General features: G+C 43.5%; 1 protein-coding gene across 1 annotated transcript in view; it reads right to left on the bottom strand.

Annotated features, from left to right (window-relative positions):
• The window catches only part of Rnf150 (ring finger protein 150), a 252755-nt gene that overhangs the window by 23007 nt on the left and 212374 nt on the right, over positions 1 to 17374 (bottom strand). The window contains 2 exon segments of the mRNA XM_055620948.1: positions 747 to 1116; positions 6415 to 6511. Coding sequence (XP_055476923.1) covers positions 747 to 1116; positions 6415 to 6511 — 467 coding nt within the window.

Below are 17374 nucleotides of genomic sequence, written 5' to 3'. Positions count from 1 at the left end.
CACACACACACACACACACACACACACACACACACACACACACACATGGGTTGGAGGCTGCTTTTTAAAAAAAAACATGAGCCAAAAATCAGCTGTAGAAAAATACTTAACATGGTCTTAATCACATATTAGACAAACACTTTACTCCCCTTCTCCCCAGTTCTGTCTCTGTCTCTTTTCTTGTTGGAGGCTCCTGCCTCCAATATGCAGCTTTGGCTGCCTTGAACTTGCTCTGTAGTTTTCTCTGTTTGTTGCTTTGTTTGTTTTGTAAGTTGACTTCTTTGTCACAAAAGATAATAATTCCATGTTTTTTTTACTCTCAGAGTCTGCAGAGCATGACATCCAAGGCCAAGTGAAGAGATTTCTCTGCACTGAATGGACACCCCAAAGATAGTGCTATATTCATAGGTCAGTAAAGGAGGAGCCCTGTAAGTAATGGGTATATGGAGAACACACAGGAGATCTACAGTGCTGTGTGTGGGCTGCCTCTTGAGGATCACACTTGCAACTGTCATCTTGAAGCTGCCATCATCCCACAGTTCCTCAAAGTCAACTCATTCTTTTTGTCTGTTCTCCTGCCCCTTTGCTTTTGCTCTCCCTATCAGAAGCTGATTTATCAATAACTAACATGTCAGAAGTCAGGCTCTAGAATGACCAGTTCACTGTTGACTACATTTGTTGATTTTGAATGGGAACAGTCATTCTTATCAACATGTTCTCCCAACTATCAGTCTCTCTGTATCCACCTGGTCTCCTTTCTCCTTTGTGCTCTGTCACCAGAGGCTCCTGTGTAATAGCATCAACAACCACAACACCTACAATAACAACAACATCAACCACAACCTCAACAACCACAGTATCTACAAGAACCACACCATCATCAACAACCACATCTATAACTACATTCACAAGAACACTGATAACTACAACATCAACCACTGCAAGGATACCAACAACAATTACAGCAAGAACACTATCAACGACCACATCTGTCACCAGCACAAACACAGCAAAACAAGAGTCTTCTTTTTGTATAAGGAACAGGGTATATGAATTGGCATGACAAAACACAGTGTACAGCCTAGCCCAGCTTCTTATTCTGGTCTCACCATCAGCCTGTGGGAAGAGAGTACACACGTTTTCTTCGTTCGGTGTTTCATCTTATACTGTCTGTTGGTATAATGTTCTTTTGAAATGTATACACCTTACCCTTGTTCATTCAAATGCGGATCCCCTCCCCCCCACTCTCTGGTTTCAATCCGGATATGCATTGTGATATTTATTCTATGCAGCCTGTCTTAACTTTGTGTAAACAGGCCAAAATAAGGCAACTAGATACAATGTTGAGCAAGGAGAGGGGAGGAGCCAGAGGACAGGAAATGAGTGGGAGGAAAAAAGGGCGAGAGCAGAGCTAGGAGAGCAGAGTTGGGAAGGGATCTTGGAGCTACGTAGAGAATGAACTAGACCTAAGATTTTACAAAAAGCAAATATAATGGGTAAAATCTAAATGTTAGGAAACTATGAGGGCTTAGAGGTTTAGGAGGGAGTAACTATTGCCCAGCACTGTGTTCTAGGTTAACTAAATAAACCCAGTCTCTGTGTGGTGATTTGGTTATACAGCTCTTTAGGATTAACTGCAGCTTTACCAGAAGATATATCAGTAGTAAATATTAATCAACACACACAACAACTGTCTCTCTGCTTAGGATGACATTTGCCTACCATCCTCCTGTTTCCATCCTAAGGTGGATGGAAACTGACCCTTCATGACTGCTAATCTCTTAATTCCCAACAGCATCACCATTTCTAAGGAGAGCTCCTTCCAAGGTCTTTGACCCTGTGTTGCCTCATATGAGACTTGGATTCAAGTGGTCGTTTGTCAAAGTGTTGTTCTCAAGACTCTGTTCACAAGACCACAATGAGCAGCACAGGCACATACCACAATGATTAGATGCTCAGTAAATAGAGATTTGAGTATTTTATGTAAGTTTCAGATTTCTGCTTTCAAAATTTAGGAGTATTAGAATCCTGCCAACATCAATGACTGGAGGATTTGAGAAAAAATACTTTAAGAACTATGAAGTTTTGTCCAAACCTGGGATATGCAGGTTTTTGGGTGGAAGAGATTTCATTTTCTAGGAGCAGGCAATGTGAATCACTCTCACATACATCAACAGCCCACATGCATGTGCAACTGTGACTGTGTAATCTTTGAAATTGTGATTCTGTTTGTTGATATTGGTGGTTCTCTTTTCTATGTCCCAGTTTTGGTACAACACATTTTAACAAAGTTCTTACTTTGTGGATTGGGAGAAACTCTGCTCTGTCCTTTGCAGACAAGAGGGAGCAGAGATACTTAGTGGAATGGTCAATGGCAGTAGGTGTGACAGCTTTGGCTTGGAATTTGGCCTCACAATTTATATTCAGCCTATGGAGATAATCAGGAATTTTTCTACCTCTTGAAGAAAGGTAAAATCATACTGCTTAAAGACCATACCCAAGGCTCTTTGCTAACAAACTTTGTCTGGGCACTGAAATTAAGGTAGCATGGGGAAATTCATCAGATAAGTCAGTGGCTAATGATGAGAAACTGGTGACTGCACTAGCTACACAGCATTTTCTGTTCAATGGGGGTTAGAGTCCTATTCACATCTGGAGAAACAATGATGTAGAAGGTGTCCTGACCTCTGACACCTAGATCTTGTGACAGTTGCAAGAAGAATTCAGAAAAACTACTGTTTTGTAAGGAAGACCTGCACCGGATGTGTACATGGGGGATGAAGCATTACAGTGTAGGCCAAAGATAGAAAACTTCTGGAAATAATGAAGCCTTCTTAGTTCACTCTATGAGTGTATGAAGTTCTTAGAAATAAAAAATTCCTCCTTCCTTCTCCCTTTAATATTTCTTTTGGCAAATAGGGGATTTTGCATTGCTATGAGGAACTCATCAACCATGAGATGTGCTCTCCTTGTTTAAGCCTATTGTGGGGGAAACACAAACTACAAATGTTGTCTCCAGCTCTTGGATTTTGACTCATGTTTATTTGTTGATTACCACAGCTGGTACATGTGCACTGAGCTAAAAACAAAACAAAACAAAAATACAAACAAATACAGTACTTCTAAAACAACTGGGTTTGAATAGTTAAATGGGTCAAAAACACAACTAAGTCATTTGTGACCTGATACTCTTCCAAGGGTGTACTGGGGTGTAACTCATAAGTTTGATTTTGAGACTGATGGCATTCAAGACTCCGAAAGGCTCCAGTTCTACACAAGCACTAAGCATAGTCAGGGATGCAGAGGTGCAGGACCAACTGGTATCAGTGTGCAGAGATGGGCTCTTTCCATTGGTCCTTAAACAGGAAATCCCAGAGATTCATGGGAGTCTGAGGCAGGAGGATCACAAGTTAGAGACCAACCTGGGTTACTTAGGGAGATTCTGTCTGAATAAGACAGGGCTAAACTAAACTAGAGTATAAGGAAAATTAAGAGCATTTCTTTAAGCTGCCTTAAAGAAGTGTTGGTACTAGAAATGCTTCCCAATTAACACAGCTGTGTGCTGGACCCTGCAAAGTTTAAGAATGAAACAAATTATTGTACTGGTGCATTTTGGGCATAGTGCTCCCTGACAACAGCATGATAGAACAGAACCAAGCCCTAAGTTCCTCCGAGATCTGGAATCTGTCTTTGCCATGACAAATGAAAGCCTAGGGAGACAGAGGGTGGACATATGCCTTGATGCTTCTGGAGTAGCCACACCATGCGTGTGCCTCATTCTTCAAGAGAATGTTCTGTTCTATGGGGTGAATATGGATGTGTTATGTTCCTCAGCTGGCTTTTGAAAATCCTTGGCAAAGCCCAAAGATGTTACTAATATTTATTTTTTCTGGGAGTTGAGTGTGCTAAGTCAAATCTTACACAGACTTGTAAAGAATCAGAGTTTCAGCCAGAGTGTCCAACTGCTAAAAATTAAAATGTTATTTAGTTTGGAAGTAAGCCAAAAGGCGCTCGGTATTTCTATTTTAGAAATATCAATATTTGGAATTCAACTAGAAGCAGCTTCTGAAGAAATTATACTTTCATGAGAAAAAATCTGGAATCAAATATTTAACACAAAATTTAAGTTCAGAGCAAGGGTTTCCTTTCATTCTTGTCCTGACCAAAGGGAGCAGGGCTGACAGGAAGGCCTTGACACTGTCTGGAGTCACAAGGAGTAAGTGAAATGATGCACATTCCTATATGCATACATGCAGGTGTACAATACAGTTATGTAAGCACATGTGTGAGAACATACATGTAAGCTCACAATGCACACATGAATGAACATACATGAACTTGTCTGCACACACTCATTCACAGGCAAGCCCTTGCATGTTTGCACATAAGGGCACAACACACACATTCATGTGAGCACAGCATGTATGCATGCATATGAGAAACAGATAGGGAGAGGTGCCAGAGCTAGGTGATAAGTGCTGGGTCTCCAAGATGACCAGCTTGTTCCTCCTGTGTTTCCTCCTCATCTTCATGGATTTGGTGGCTGCCTTGTTCCTCATTGGTCCAGGGAAAACAGTGCCCAGCAGATGGTGTCTCACCATTCCCAGGAATGGTGTTTACTTGATGCAATCCTGGGAGAGGCATTCCCTGGAGCATCTTCCTGTTGGCCTCTGTCTCCTACCAGCAGGGCCCCCTGGCTGAATGACTGGCTGAATCAGGACTTTATTGCACAACAGTTTCAGACCGATCAACCAGCCTGTCTGTCTTCAAACTGACCAACTCTAAAGTAGGGGAGAAAGACTTCAGAGGCTCACAGGAAAAGACTGGATATTCAGCTCCCCCCATCTTTTTCTCTGTGAGTTTGCTGTGTGCAGGTCTTTCTTCACTTCCAATAGATGCCTTCATTCAACTTTCTTCCCTGCTTGAGTTTTCTCTGCTGCTACCCCTGGTGCTTCAGATAGCTCCTGCCTTTTGATTCTTTAACTGGCAGAGAAAACAAACTCAGTTGAGTCCACAGGCACACAATGTACACACGCAGGAATACATACATACATGTACACATTCAGTTGCACACACATACATGTGAACACACCCATGCATCCAGGGAAGCACTCACACACTTGCAAGCAAACAGGTACTCATTTTCCTTCTTCCTTAAAACAATCAGTTACAGCCAGAAACATGAGAGACAGTCACCAGTGTCTGGTAGACATACTTCCTCTTATGCTCCACGTTCACCGTGACTGGCTGATCCTTGAAAGCACTGCACATGCGCAACACTTGTCTGAGAATTTAGTACTGTGTGTGAAATCTCACTCAAAGCTCCCACCTGTTGAGTGGCTCTGTGTTTGTTGGATCAACTGCCATTGAGGCAGCTGGCACAAGGCAGCCAAGCCAGCCAAAGCAGGTCCAGGGCCATGCTGTCCAACAGAGCCCTCTGATATTCCTAATTAGCCCTTCAGCACACAAGAACACTTTGATATGTGATCCGACCCTCATTCTTTAGTAACATCCTGGACCATCAGCATTCTTTTTTTTCTTTGTCGTAACAGGAGTGGCAACTGACAGATGGCAGCAAGGTGGGTGTGGGTGTGCAGGATTGGGCTGCCTTCTGTGTTTGGTTTGGAGGCTCCTTTCAGACAGTGCCCATGTTTTTTCCTCACATCTCCCTGTGTGCTGCTTGGATTTGGAAGCCTGGCTTGTTTCCTGTCCTCATAGGTCCAGAGAGGACAACACCCAGCAGCTGATGTCTCATTAGCCACCGCTTGTGATGTTCACTCAATACAATCCTGGGAAATGCTTTCCCTGGAACACCAAGGCAGCTGGCAGGACTCTGACCCTAGAGAGAGTCACTAAATGTGAGAAAACACATGGCTGTGAGGAGCAGCTTGATGGCAGGGTGGGTTGGATTTAAGTGACTCTGACTGCCTCTGACTTCTTTGCTCAAAGTCTCCAGAGATGTGAGTTTAGCAGGTGCTTTGAGCTGCATTCTTCATTCTGGTCCTCTCCTCCCATTGGGTGGGGTTTGGGGGTAGGGAGAGCTCCCCCTGAATGCTTGGTGATCAGGCGGCAGCAATCACCCAGAATGAGGTATGTAGATTGCCCCAAGGACAAAGCAGGCATGATAACCAGAGACACTGTTAGCATTTAACTGACCCATTGCATGTCTTCTGGTGCCTCACACACCCCTGAAAAGATGCCTATGAGCTAAATAAGCAGCAGCTTCCTTGACTCACACACAAATGGTGAACATGGTATGATCAGACTGAGCAAAGGTGAGGAGGATGTTCAAACAGAGTTCCTTGGATGATGGTAACAAAGGGGAGTGGAAAATCCAGGTAATAGGCTGTCTTCCTGTTTTGGGGCAATGTGAAAAGACAGACATGACAAGGCTCCAGGCTTTGCTGTGCTTACCGGGATCCCTAGGGCCTTAAGAATGTTCATCTTGCACATGGGACAGGTGCGATGGTCTAGAAGCCAGGGGTCAACACAGGACTTGTGGAAAAGATGCCTGGAATGAGAACCGTACATCTTAGAGCAGTGGTAACTGAGGCACTCCCTAGACTACTACAGCCCATTGCCCTGTCCAAGGTCCCTCAACTGATGAGTGGCAGAGCTAAGACTCCTGGGCCAAAGTATTTCCTCATGCTATTTGACCTCATATCTGCCTGGATAACAAGAGTGCCCTGTGAGGTTTGCAATGGACTCTTCCAAGTTTTTTTTTATTTTTATTTTATTATTTTATTATTTTTTAAAGGTGGGGAGTGAGGTGGGGAAAAGGAAGAAAGAGAACAGGAAAAAGAGAAAGGGAAAAAGGGCTTAAAGGAGCCTTTGGAACTGGAATCAAGATGTTTGCCTTATATAGTCAAGGACCTCTGGGAGAGAAGCAGAGGGCGGGGTATGTCAGCCACACCTAGCAGTAGGTAGGAAACTTAACAAGCCGGCCCCCCTAAAACTTTCTTTGCCACAATCAGAAGCTATCTGCAAAGTAAAGGCTGATTCACATTCTTATGTGTCCTCAAACACAGAAGGGCAGAGGAGCTTCTGGAAACATCCAGTGACACGACAGGTATTTGAAGCTGTTCTGGAGGTCTGTTGGTTGACAAGTCAGAAAATGGAAAGGGCCCGTGGCTTCACTGTGGATAACATAACTGTCTCTCTAGCTCTCTGCTCAACTATATTGTCAGGATCAATGACAGCTGTTGTAAGGCCTCATCGGTCTGGCAGGGGAAGGCTATTCTGAAGACAATGCACTATCTGAACTTCCAGCCTGGCTCAGGAGATGGCTTGGAAACTTCATGGGTGGTTTTTCACCAGATGCTTTCTCACTCCAAAGGCTCCTCAAAGGGCAGAAGATGTTAGGACTTCCCACTGGGGTCAGGAACAGCTACAACTCTTCATTTTCAGGGGGAAGGGTCATTTAGAAGGTGCCATCCCTGCCCAGATCTTTTCAGTTCCATAAGAAAGGTGCACTATCTAACTAGAAAAGTTCATACAGAAGGACACAAATCCTGAGGATGCTTACGCTGTCCGTGGGATGGGACCAGAGCTGAGAGCTCAGTTGATAATGCTTTTGCTGTGCAAGCTAGAGGATCCAAGTTTGATCTCCCGGGGTATGTGTCAAAAGCCAGAGTTTGTAGCCTGTGCTTATCATCCTGGCCCTCATTTGGTGAAGCAGAAGAAGCTGGATTGCAAGTGGACACTGGTCAGCCAGTCTAAAAATGGCAATCCCCAGGTCTCAGTGAGAAATCTTGCCTCAAAAAACATGGTAGATAGCTCCTGAGGCATGACATGTGTGGTTGGTTGACCTTAGGCCACATCACTCACACATGAGCAGTACTGTGGCTGCATGGTTCTGTTTGCAGCTTCCTGCTCAGGATGCCCTGCAGATGCATTACTTGGAGCCATGCTTTCATGCATTCAATGTTTTCATGGATATATATATACTAATACTTGTTGTGTTCAACACTTAGAATTGGCAGAGAATGTTGGTGACTGTGCTCCTCTTCTAAGACTGAGGCTGATAAAATAACTTTGTAAAATAAAATTAAATGTAAGTAGATCACTCATTGAAAATTCCCAGCTGAGTACACAGTTTGGGGTGGGGATTCTGTCAGAGTTTAGGTACACTGACACCCGGGGAAATGGCAGGGCTGAGAGCTGAGTGGTAGTCACCCCACACATAAAGGGGAGAGAAGAATGTTCTTGGCAGAATGAGGGGTATGAGCAAAATGGCTCTTGGAACATCCAAGCTGAACAGTCTCACTGCAGTACTGTGGGGAAGACAGATCTCCCATATTGTTCACTGTTAGTAAAAGAGGCTGACTGATATCCAAGCTGGGTGAAGCTGGCTCCCTGCCCCTCCCCCAAAACAACGTTGACTGCTCTCTCCCCCAGGTTTAGAATCCATACTGAGGTTGTAAGGTTCTCTTCTAGGCCTGCTAACCAGGCTCATGGGAAAAACCTGCCATTTTGGTCCTTTGGCTATTCCTGGGTGGTGGATCTGTCACATGTTTTCTGCACATATGTTGGAGGCCTGTTGGCAGCAGGACCAACCTTTAGCTCTTCTTAACACTTAGAAAAGCTGCTTAATGTCCTCAACCATCTGTGAAATGGGGATCTGTCTACTTAAGCATGGAAGACTCTACCCAAGTCTCCACAGAGGCCAGCATTTACTTTTCACACTAGCATCCCACATATCTCTTTAGCAATGCCATGCTGCCTGGCTGTTCAGAGCTGTTGTGAAGATGTGGGCAGATAATCTTAGGATCTAGGTGGATCTTATCCAAGCACTTGAAGGGTCTCAGCATTCCACAGAGAAGATAATCCTGTTCCACTAAAGCATCAACTCCTGCCCAAAAGTATGCAACCCAAAGTCCACCCAGCAGAGCAACTTCAGACCTTCTAGCCCTACATCCAATCAGTCCAAATCTTGGAAATCCTCCATCTCCTCCTTTGTGTCACCCTCTGCCGCCCCTTCTTCCTGCTTCATAGCTCTGTGTATCTCTCATTAATTCTATTTCTCTGTAGACCCTTTAGCAGCACACTTTTCAATGAACGTACAAGTTCAATGAAAGCAAAGCCCTCCTTTGCTTCTCATCGCAGCACCCTGAGTATTTATGACAGTTCCTGGCAGAGCTGATGATCATGAAACATTTGCTGTGTGAGTGTGTGTTTATTCATTGAAGGGTCTACCCCCACCTCCACCTGCCCATGACTATAAGTTCCATTCACTAGCCTTCCCAGCCTCCTCTGTCTCATTTGCTTCTCTCTCTCCTTCCTTTTCCTCCTCCTCTTCCTCCCCCTTCTCATGTGGCTCCCCATTGATCATCTTGTGACTTTTCTCATTACTGTAATAACATCTAAACTTTTCTCCACCCTGCCAGGCTCCTCTGTTCTCTTCATCCTACTCACTGCTGCCAGATTTCTTTTCTGAAAATAGAGCGCTCATTATATCACCCCCTTCTTCCATTCTGTTCTGTGCTGAAACTGGGTACAAAGATGACTAAGACAAGGTCTCTCCCTACAGAGAAGTACCACAGTTCCCTTGCAGTTCTGTCCTATACACGGTGGAAAAAACATTGAAAATTCACACTCTAAGACTGGAGGTTTTCTCTCTTTCCAGTCTTAGGAAAGTTATCTCAGTGCTCCAAGATTCAGTTATAATTGGTAACGTTTTATCTTATGGAAATGGGGTTTGTAAGAGAATCAGAATCTCTTTTCCTCCCCCCTCAGGGTGTGTGTTTGTGTGTGTGTGTGTGTGTGTGTGTGAGAGAGAGAGAGAGAGAGAGAGAGAGAGAGAGAGAAAGAGAGAGAGAGAGACAGAAAAAGAGAGGGAAACTTTGTCATCATGGCACACATCCATAAGCTCACTAATGGGAAGCCAAGGCTGAGGAATTTTTAGCACAAAGCCAGCCTATGCTACATGTAAAGGTTCTGTCAAACATAAAACCCTACAAAACAAAACAAATAGCAAACAAACAAACAAACAAACAAACAAATAAACTAACTTTAACCAGCCAGCCGGCCAAACACGACAAAACACAAGTGCTAGCATTTCTTAACTGTTATCAAAAAATCCCATTAATAACACTTTTCTTTGCTTCCTCAGTGTAGCTGCAACATGGCTAGTCAGTATCCAGCTGCCACATTTTCTTCATCATAATAGATTATGCTCTCTTGGAACTGTAAGCCAGAATAAACCCTTTCCCTCCGAGTTGCTTTTGTGGGGGGTATTTTTATCACAGCAACAGAAAAGGGATTAAGACAGTGAGGCTGCAGAAGCACACTGCGCTGCTGAGATATGAATATGTCCTCATGGTTCTTACTAGTCATGGCAAACCAGGTCACACTTGTTCCCATACTCAGTGCTTTCTGTTGTTCATCCACCCTATATGATTTCCTGCCCAAATAGATGACATTTCTTTCCTCCTCTGGAGAAGAAGAAGCATTCCTTTTTTAACTCCTCATGTGCTTTTATAGACTAGTGACACTGCCACTATGGAGTTAAGATTAAGGTTCTGTGGCTTTGCAGGTTGGAGAGAGGGCTCAGCAGGTAAGCACAGTGGCTGCTCTTTAAAGGATCCAGCTGCTAGTCTCAGCACCCACATGGTGAATCATAGCCTTCTGTAACTCCAGCTTCAATTGAGCCAGTGCTCTTTTCTGGCCTCTGTGAGCACTATATACACACATAATTCACAGACATATATGAGGGCAAAACACCTTTGCACATAAAAATAAAACACAATTTAAAAAGAAAGATTTTTTTTTTGTGTGTGTGTGTGTGATTTGGATATTGGTGCAAGTTTTTCACCCTCTTTGGTAGCATGCATATTAAAAACTATGAGTCCCTTGGAATCTCATTCTTGGGGGCAACATCAGCTCCTTTGCAGAGCAAGCCAGTGCTTCTGTATGCAGCTGAAATGTCTCTTTGGAGTGTCTGAGTCATATTTTGAAAGTTGACATGAGAGTGAGATTTAAGTGAATAGTGTGCTACTGACAATGTGTACCGCTTATTGTATTTTAGGCACACATTATTGTTCAACAACCATTTCTTGAGGTAAAAACTGTTGGTGATCTTTGGAGGAGGAAACTGAAGTACATTGAAGCCAAGTCCCTAATGAGCTAGGAAAATGCAGAGATGGCACTCGAACCACAGAAAACCCTTCGCAGGAATCAGTGTGTTGACCTGGCTCTATACTCCCCTCTTCTCCTCACTGCTTAAGGGATGGAGGTCTTCACAGTTCCTAGAATAGCTTCATGCTTTTGCTTCAAGTGCTTATTCTCTCTGCATCCCAGTTTCCCACCTATAAAATGAGGATATAACACCAAGAGTCTAAACAGCTTAACAGTATCCTTCTAGTGTGCCAAATGGCCCTCTTTACGTCACATGGGAAAGCTACAAGCTATCTTTGTTGCAGCTACTTATATGTGACTGATACTGGCCAAACAGCTATGAAGAGAAAATTGAGAGCAGGTTATCAGCTCAGCTGCCTGCTGTGTTATCAGAACCCCTGGAAAACAGTGAGAAATCTTGGTTGTCATCAGCTATGGAGAGTAGATTTTTTTTGTTAGTTCATCAAAGCCTAGTCTATTTTGACTAGCAAAGTAGCAAAAGAATGGTTGACCTAATTATGTTTCTTTGCATACTGCTTACATGGCAAGTACTCAATGAGTACATGATATTAACTATGAAGTCAGTGTGTATAGTGTCATTAACAGACATAGGTAAAATTGCCATGGAGCTCAGAGATGAGAGCTGTTATGCTGGGAGCCAAAGCTATCTACTGAAGCCAAAGTCAAACAAAGCTATCTAGTGGAGACAAAGCTATTTACTGAAGCCAAAGCCAAGTAGTGAGCAAAGGTAATTTAGTGGAGACCTAAAGCTATTTAGTTGAAGAGTTACCTAGTAAAAAAAATACTTCTAAGGTTATTTCAAGTGTTCATAAAGGAGCTCAAACAGATTTCTGTAATTTGAGAGCAAAAAATTATTTAGGAGCTAGATAGTGAGGATGAAACAGAGTCAGGGGAAGAAACTGCTAAGTCTCATAGCCTGCTTTCCTTGTGCTGCTTCCCTTCTGCCTAAAAACAAAGAAAAAAGGCTCCAGGTGGGCCGGGGCAAAGGACGTGGAGCAGAGCTGAAGTGCAGTGAGCAGGAGGAACGGGGACACTACTTGTCTCCTTCCCACTCCTCTATTGCGGGCCAGGCTTGGATGGCTTGTGGAGAAATGGGTGGATGAGAATGCTCGCTCACTCAAACCCTCAGAATTGGCCTAAGACCTGCCTCTTCCAGCTGCAGAGCTGAGCAGGATTCAGGACTGCTCAGCAGAGCGGCAGTTTACCCTGCCCCCTCCCACAGGCTTCAGCCAGTGTCAGCTTCAGCAAGCTCTTGGACAGAAGAAACCAGAGAGATGGAGCCACTTCTAGTTTTAAAGATTAAATTGTGTTTACTGATAAATTCTGAGTTTTTCTAGTTCTAACTTAAAATCATGGTTATGCTCTGTACATATATTTAAATGTTTAAAAAGCAGGTACCACGGTTGTTTTGTGTCTTTGTCTCTGTGTTTTGTTTTTGTGTGTTGGCTGTCTGTTTTGGTCTCTGGTTTTGGAAAACTTGGAGAGTTTCCAATCAGATCAAGAAAATTTGGGGAATGCCCCAGTTCCGGGAAAAAGAGCCCTTAATTGCTCCCCTAATCTAGGACCCTATTCTGTGTAGAAAGAAGGCTGCTAGAGCCTGCTCTCCATCTGGAAGCTGGAGAGGAACCACGAGGGAGTCCACTCCTTCCAGGCCAGTCAAATCCTGGTATCTGAGTAGTCTGGTTACTCCAAGGGGACAATGTCGGATTTTTGTGTTCCTTAGCTGTGTCTCTATGTGTGTATATGTTTATCTCTAGACTTCAATTGATGATATTTTAAAATCTGACTGACTATATTAATATTTGTGGACATAAGACAGTTTAAATCAACACCTCTAAGTTTGGTCTTGGACCATCAGAGTTAAATTCTATAAAACATTTTAAAATTTATCAGGTATTTTAAAATAATAACCCTTGTACAGTCTAACAAAAAACTTAATAACAGTTCCTCAACCCTTTGGGGGAGGTCAAAAGTATGCCTGGTTGACAGTACCTAAATAAATGATTTAATGCTGTTGTTTTTTTTTTTCTGGCCTATAGATCTGGTATGGCCAGAATAGTCCATTTTTGCTAAAGGCTGCAGGCTAAGTTTAGTTCTTTGTTTAATGCTAAATAAAACTTTTGTCCTTTATTTTTTTGCTGTTAAGTTTTAACACAATATTATAGGATTGAAAAGATTTGCTAGCCCCGGGGGCAGGGCAAGATGGCGGCACCAGGAGGACTCTCATTCTGAGCAGCAGCACAGCAGGATTGGCACAGTGACACAGTGCAATCAGAACTCGCAGCCATAAAACATAAGTGATTGTGTTTCACAGGTGAGAGGATACCCCACGGTGGGGGATTCAATCAGCTTTAACTCACCTGGCTAAACCGCGAAAGAGATCCTGGTTCTGCCAGGTGCTTGGTCGCCAGCCCAGATCTACACGCCAGCGTGATCTGGTCACTGTCTCAGACTGAACTGTGGGCCCAGAACATCACAAACTGGATTTTCCAGTCGAGAGATAACCCCACGGAGCAGGAAACAATTGGGACCGACCTCAGGTCACCCAGACATCCCCTGGAAAAGACTCGGATTCCGCGGGCACCCCAGGAGCCAGTCCGGAGCCAGAGCCGGGGACCCAGGTACCTGCACAGAGCCCTGCCTGCGCATCTGATTCACTGCCTCAGATAGAACTGTGGGCCCCAGGGCACCAGGGCACCAGAGACTGCGTTTCACTGTCAGGTGCAAACCCACAGGGAGGGAAACAGCTGGTCTGATCTCAGAGCACTCAGCCGACACCCCCACCCCGAAAAGGTCTCGGAAAATTTATCCAGTTTAGGCAGACGCTCGGGCTTCCAAAGGCCAGAAAGGTGGAGCCACGGGCGGGCGTCTGTGCCTGTGGGTTCTACTCGCCACCCCAGACAGAACAGTGGTCCCCAAAGCAAAGACTGGGTGTCTCTGGCAGGAGGAAATCCCCAGCGGGGGGGGGGGGATCATCAGGAATAATGCTCAGGACACCCAGCACCAAAAGACTTTCTGGATTCACGCAGACTCTAGGCTCTAGCTTTCTAATGCAGGCAGGAGCGCTGTGCTCAGCCGCCATTATTGAGTACCCCTCGGGCACTGGGGCACACAGCTGCATCCTCAGACCTACAAAAGCCAGAGAGCCATTACAGCAGCCCTCAGATACTGTGCCAAGAATCAACCAATTACCCCTAGCTAGACTGACAAAACTGTGGGAATCCCTGGTCCTTCAAGAGGGCTGCACCCACAGCGTCTGGACCAGAGCAGTGCCTGCAGCTGCCATCCCAGACAGGGACACACAGCTTCTGGTCCAGAGTGAGGCACCCAGCCTCCAGACCAGAGCGGTGCTCCCAGGTGCCAACTCAACTTAGGTACACATTCTCCAGGCCCAGAGCGGAGCACTCAGCCTCTGGCCCAGAGACTTGCTGGGCGTATCTCTCACTTCCCCGGACAGAAATGTGTGCCCCAGGATAACAGACTGAGTTTCCCTGTTGGGAGAAAACCCCACAGCTAGGGAATCAGCAGGTTCTTCAAGAGGACTGTACCTGGAAAATTGTAACAACAGCAGCAGCTCACTAAATTTATAACGAGAAACCCAGAAGTGGGGCAGCTGTCTTGAGAACTTCTATGGGTAAGAGGAGATCTCCCCTTCCTAACAAAGACCACAGCTACTACTCAGGGCTATACACCTGAGGTGAGCAGTGGCAATTCCTGAGAAACACTGGCCATACAGTGACCATAACCAAAAAGCAGAGGAGGACTCCTTCAGGAAAAAAAATCATCTTCCAGTCAAGGGAATTCTCTCTACCTCAGGACTCCAGGAAGCACAGAAACTAACAGCCAACACCTAAAACAGCCCAATGGGTAGAGGTCAGCATAAAAGCTCAACCAACAAAAGACAGATCAATATGGCATCTCTAGAACCCAGCCATCCAGGAGCGAACAGCCCTGGACAACGCAGGATAATAGAAAATCAAGAAGATGACCTTACATCTATGCTGATGAAGAGGATAATAGAGGAAACAAATAAAATACGTAAAGAATTAGAGGAAGATAAAACCAAACAGATCATGGCTATCCGCAAAGAAATGCAGGAAGTTAAAGACAAGCAGATTATGGCCATCTGTGAAGAAATATGGGAAGATGCAGCCAAACAGTTTGCGGCCTTCAGAGAAGAAATAATTAAATCACTGAAAGAAATGAAAGAAACAGAGTTGAAGGAACTAAAAGAAAAAGAGGAAAATACAATCAAACAGGTAAAGGAAGTAAACAAAACAACTCAAGACCTGAAGACAGAACTAGAAAAATTAAAGAAAACACAAATGGAGGAAATAATGGAGAGGAAGCATTTAGGGAAGAAAACAGGAACTACAGAGGTAAGCATAACCAACAGACTACAAGAGATGGAAGAAATAATCTCAGGTGTAGAAGATATAATGGAAGAAATCGATGTATCTGTCAAAGAAAATGTTAAATCCAAAAAATTCCTGACACAGACCGTCCAAGAAATCCAAGACAATATGAAAAGACAAAACCTAAGAATAATAGGTATAGAGGAAAAAGAACACGCCCTTCTCCAAGGCCCAGAAAATATTTTCAACAAAATCATTGAAGAAAATTTCCCCAAGTTAAAGGAGAAGCCAATAAGAATACACGAGTCCTACAGAACACCCAACAAATTTGACCAGAAAAGAAAATCCTCTTGCCACATAATAATCAAAACAGTAAGTATACAGAACAAAGAAAAAATCTAAAAGCTGCAGGGAAAAAGGCCAAGTAACATATAATGGCAAACCCATTAGAATCACACCTGACTTTTCAACAGAGACTATGAAAGCCAGAAGGGCCTGGACAGATATCATGCAGACCCTAAGAGAACACAGACGTCAGCCCAGGCTACTATACCCTGCAAAACTCTCAGTCCTCATAGACAGAGAAAACAAGATATTCAATGACAAAAACAAATTTCAACAATACCTACACACAAATCCAGCATTACAGAAGACACTGGAAGGGAAAACACAACCCAAGAAAATTAGCTTCTGTCAAGAAAACACAGGAAATAATTAACCTTACTACAGTAAAACAAAAAGCAACCAAGCACACAACCTTATGAACACAGCCAACATCAAAATGAAAGGATCTAACAGCCACTGGTCATTAATCTCTCTCAACATCAATGGACTCAACTCTCCAGTAAAAAGACACAGATTAACAGAATGGATACATAAACAAAACCCAGCAATCTGTTGCATACAAGAAACATACCTAAGGCACAAAGATAAACATTACCTGAGGGTAAAAGGGTGGAAGATGACTTTCCAAGCAAATGGACTCAAGAAACAAGCAGGAGTAGCCATTCTAATATCTGATAAAATAGACTTTCAACTAAAATTAATAAAAAGAGATGGGGAAGGACACTTCATACTCATCAATGGCAAATTCCACCAAGAAGACATCACAATCCTGAACATCTATGCCCCAAATACAAGAGCACCCACATTTATGAAAGATACATTGATAAAATTTAAACCACATATAGATCCCCACACATTAATAGTGGGAGACTTCAACACCCCACTCTCAACAAAGGACAGGTCAAAAAAACAAAAATTAAACAAAGAAACAATATCTCTGACAAAGGTCATGAATCAAATGAACCTCACAGACATTTACAGAACTTTACACACAAACACAAAAGAATTTACCTCTTCTCAGCACCTCATGGAACCTTCTCTAAAATAGACCATATAGTTGGTCACAAAGCAAGCCTCAACAGATACAAGAAGATTGAAATAATCCCCTGTATCTTGTCAAATCACCATGGAATAAAGCTGGACTTCAACAACAACAGAAATAGCAAAAAGCCTACACACACATGGAAACTGTACAACTTGTTACTAAATGACAGCTGGGTCAGGGAAGAAATAAAGAAAGAAATTAAAGTCTTCCTAGAACTCAATGAAAATGAAGATACAACATACCCAAACTTATGGGACACAATGAAAGTAGTGCTAAGAGGAAAGTTCATAGCACTAAGTGCCTTCAAGAAGAAATTGGAGACAGCTCATTCAAGCAACTTAATGGCCTACTTAACAACCCTAGAAAAAGAAGAAGCAGACACACCAAAAAGGAGTAGATGGCTGGAAATAATCAAACTCAGGGCTGAAATCAATCAATTAGAAACAAATAAAACAATTCAAAGAATCAATGAAACCAAGAGCTGGTTCTTTGA

The sequence above is a fragment of the Psammomys obesus genome, unplaced genomic scaffold (assembly GCF_907164565.1).
Source record: "Psammomys obesus unplaced genomic scaffold, mPsaObe1.curated_primary_1811, whole genome shotgun sequence".
Classification (NCBI taxonomy): Eukaryota; Metazoa; Chordata; class Mammalia; order Rodentia; family Muridae; genus Psammomys; species Psammomys obesus.
This window is presented reverse-complemented; position numbering and strand designations above follow the sequence as displayed.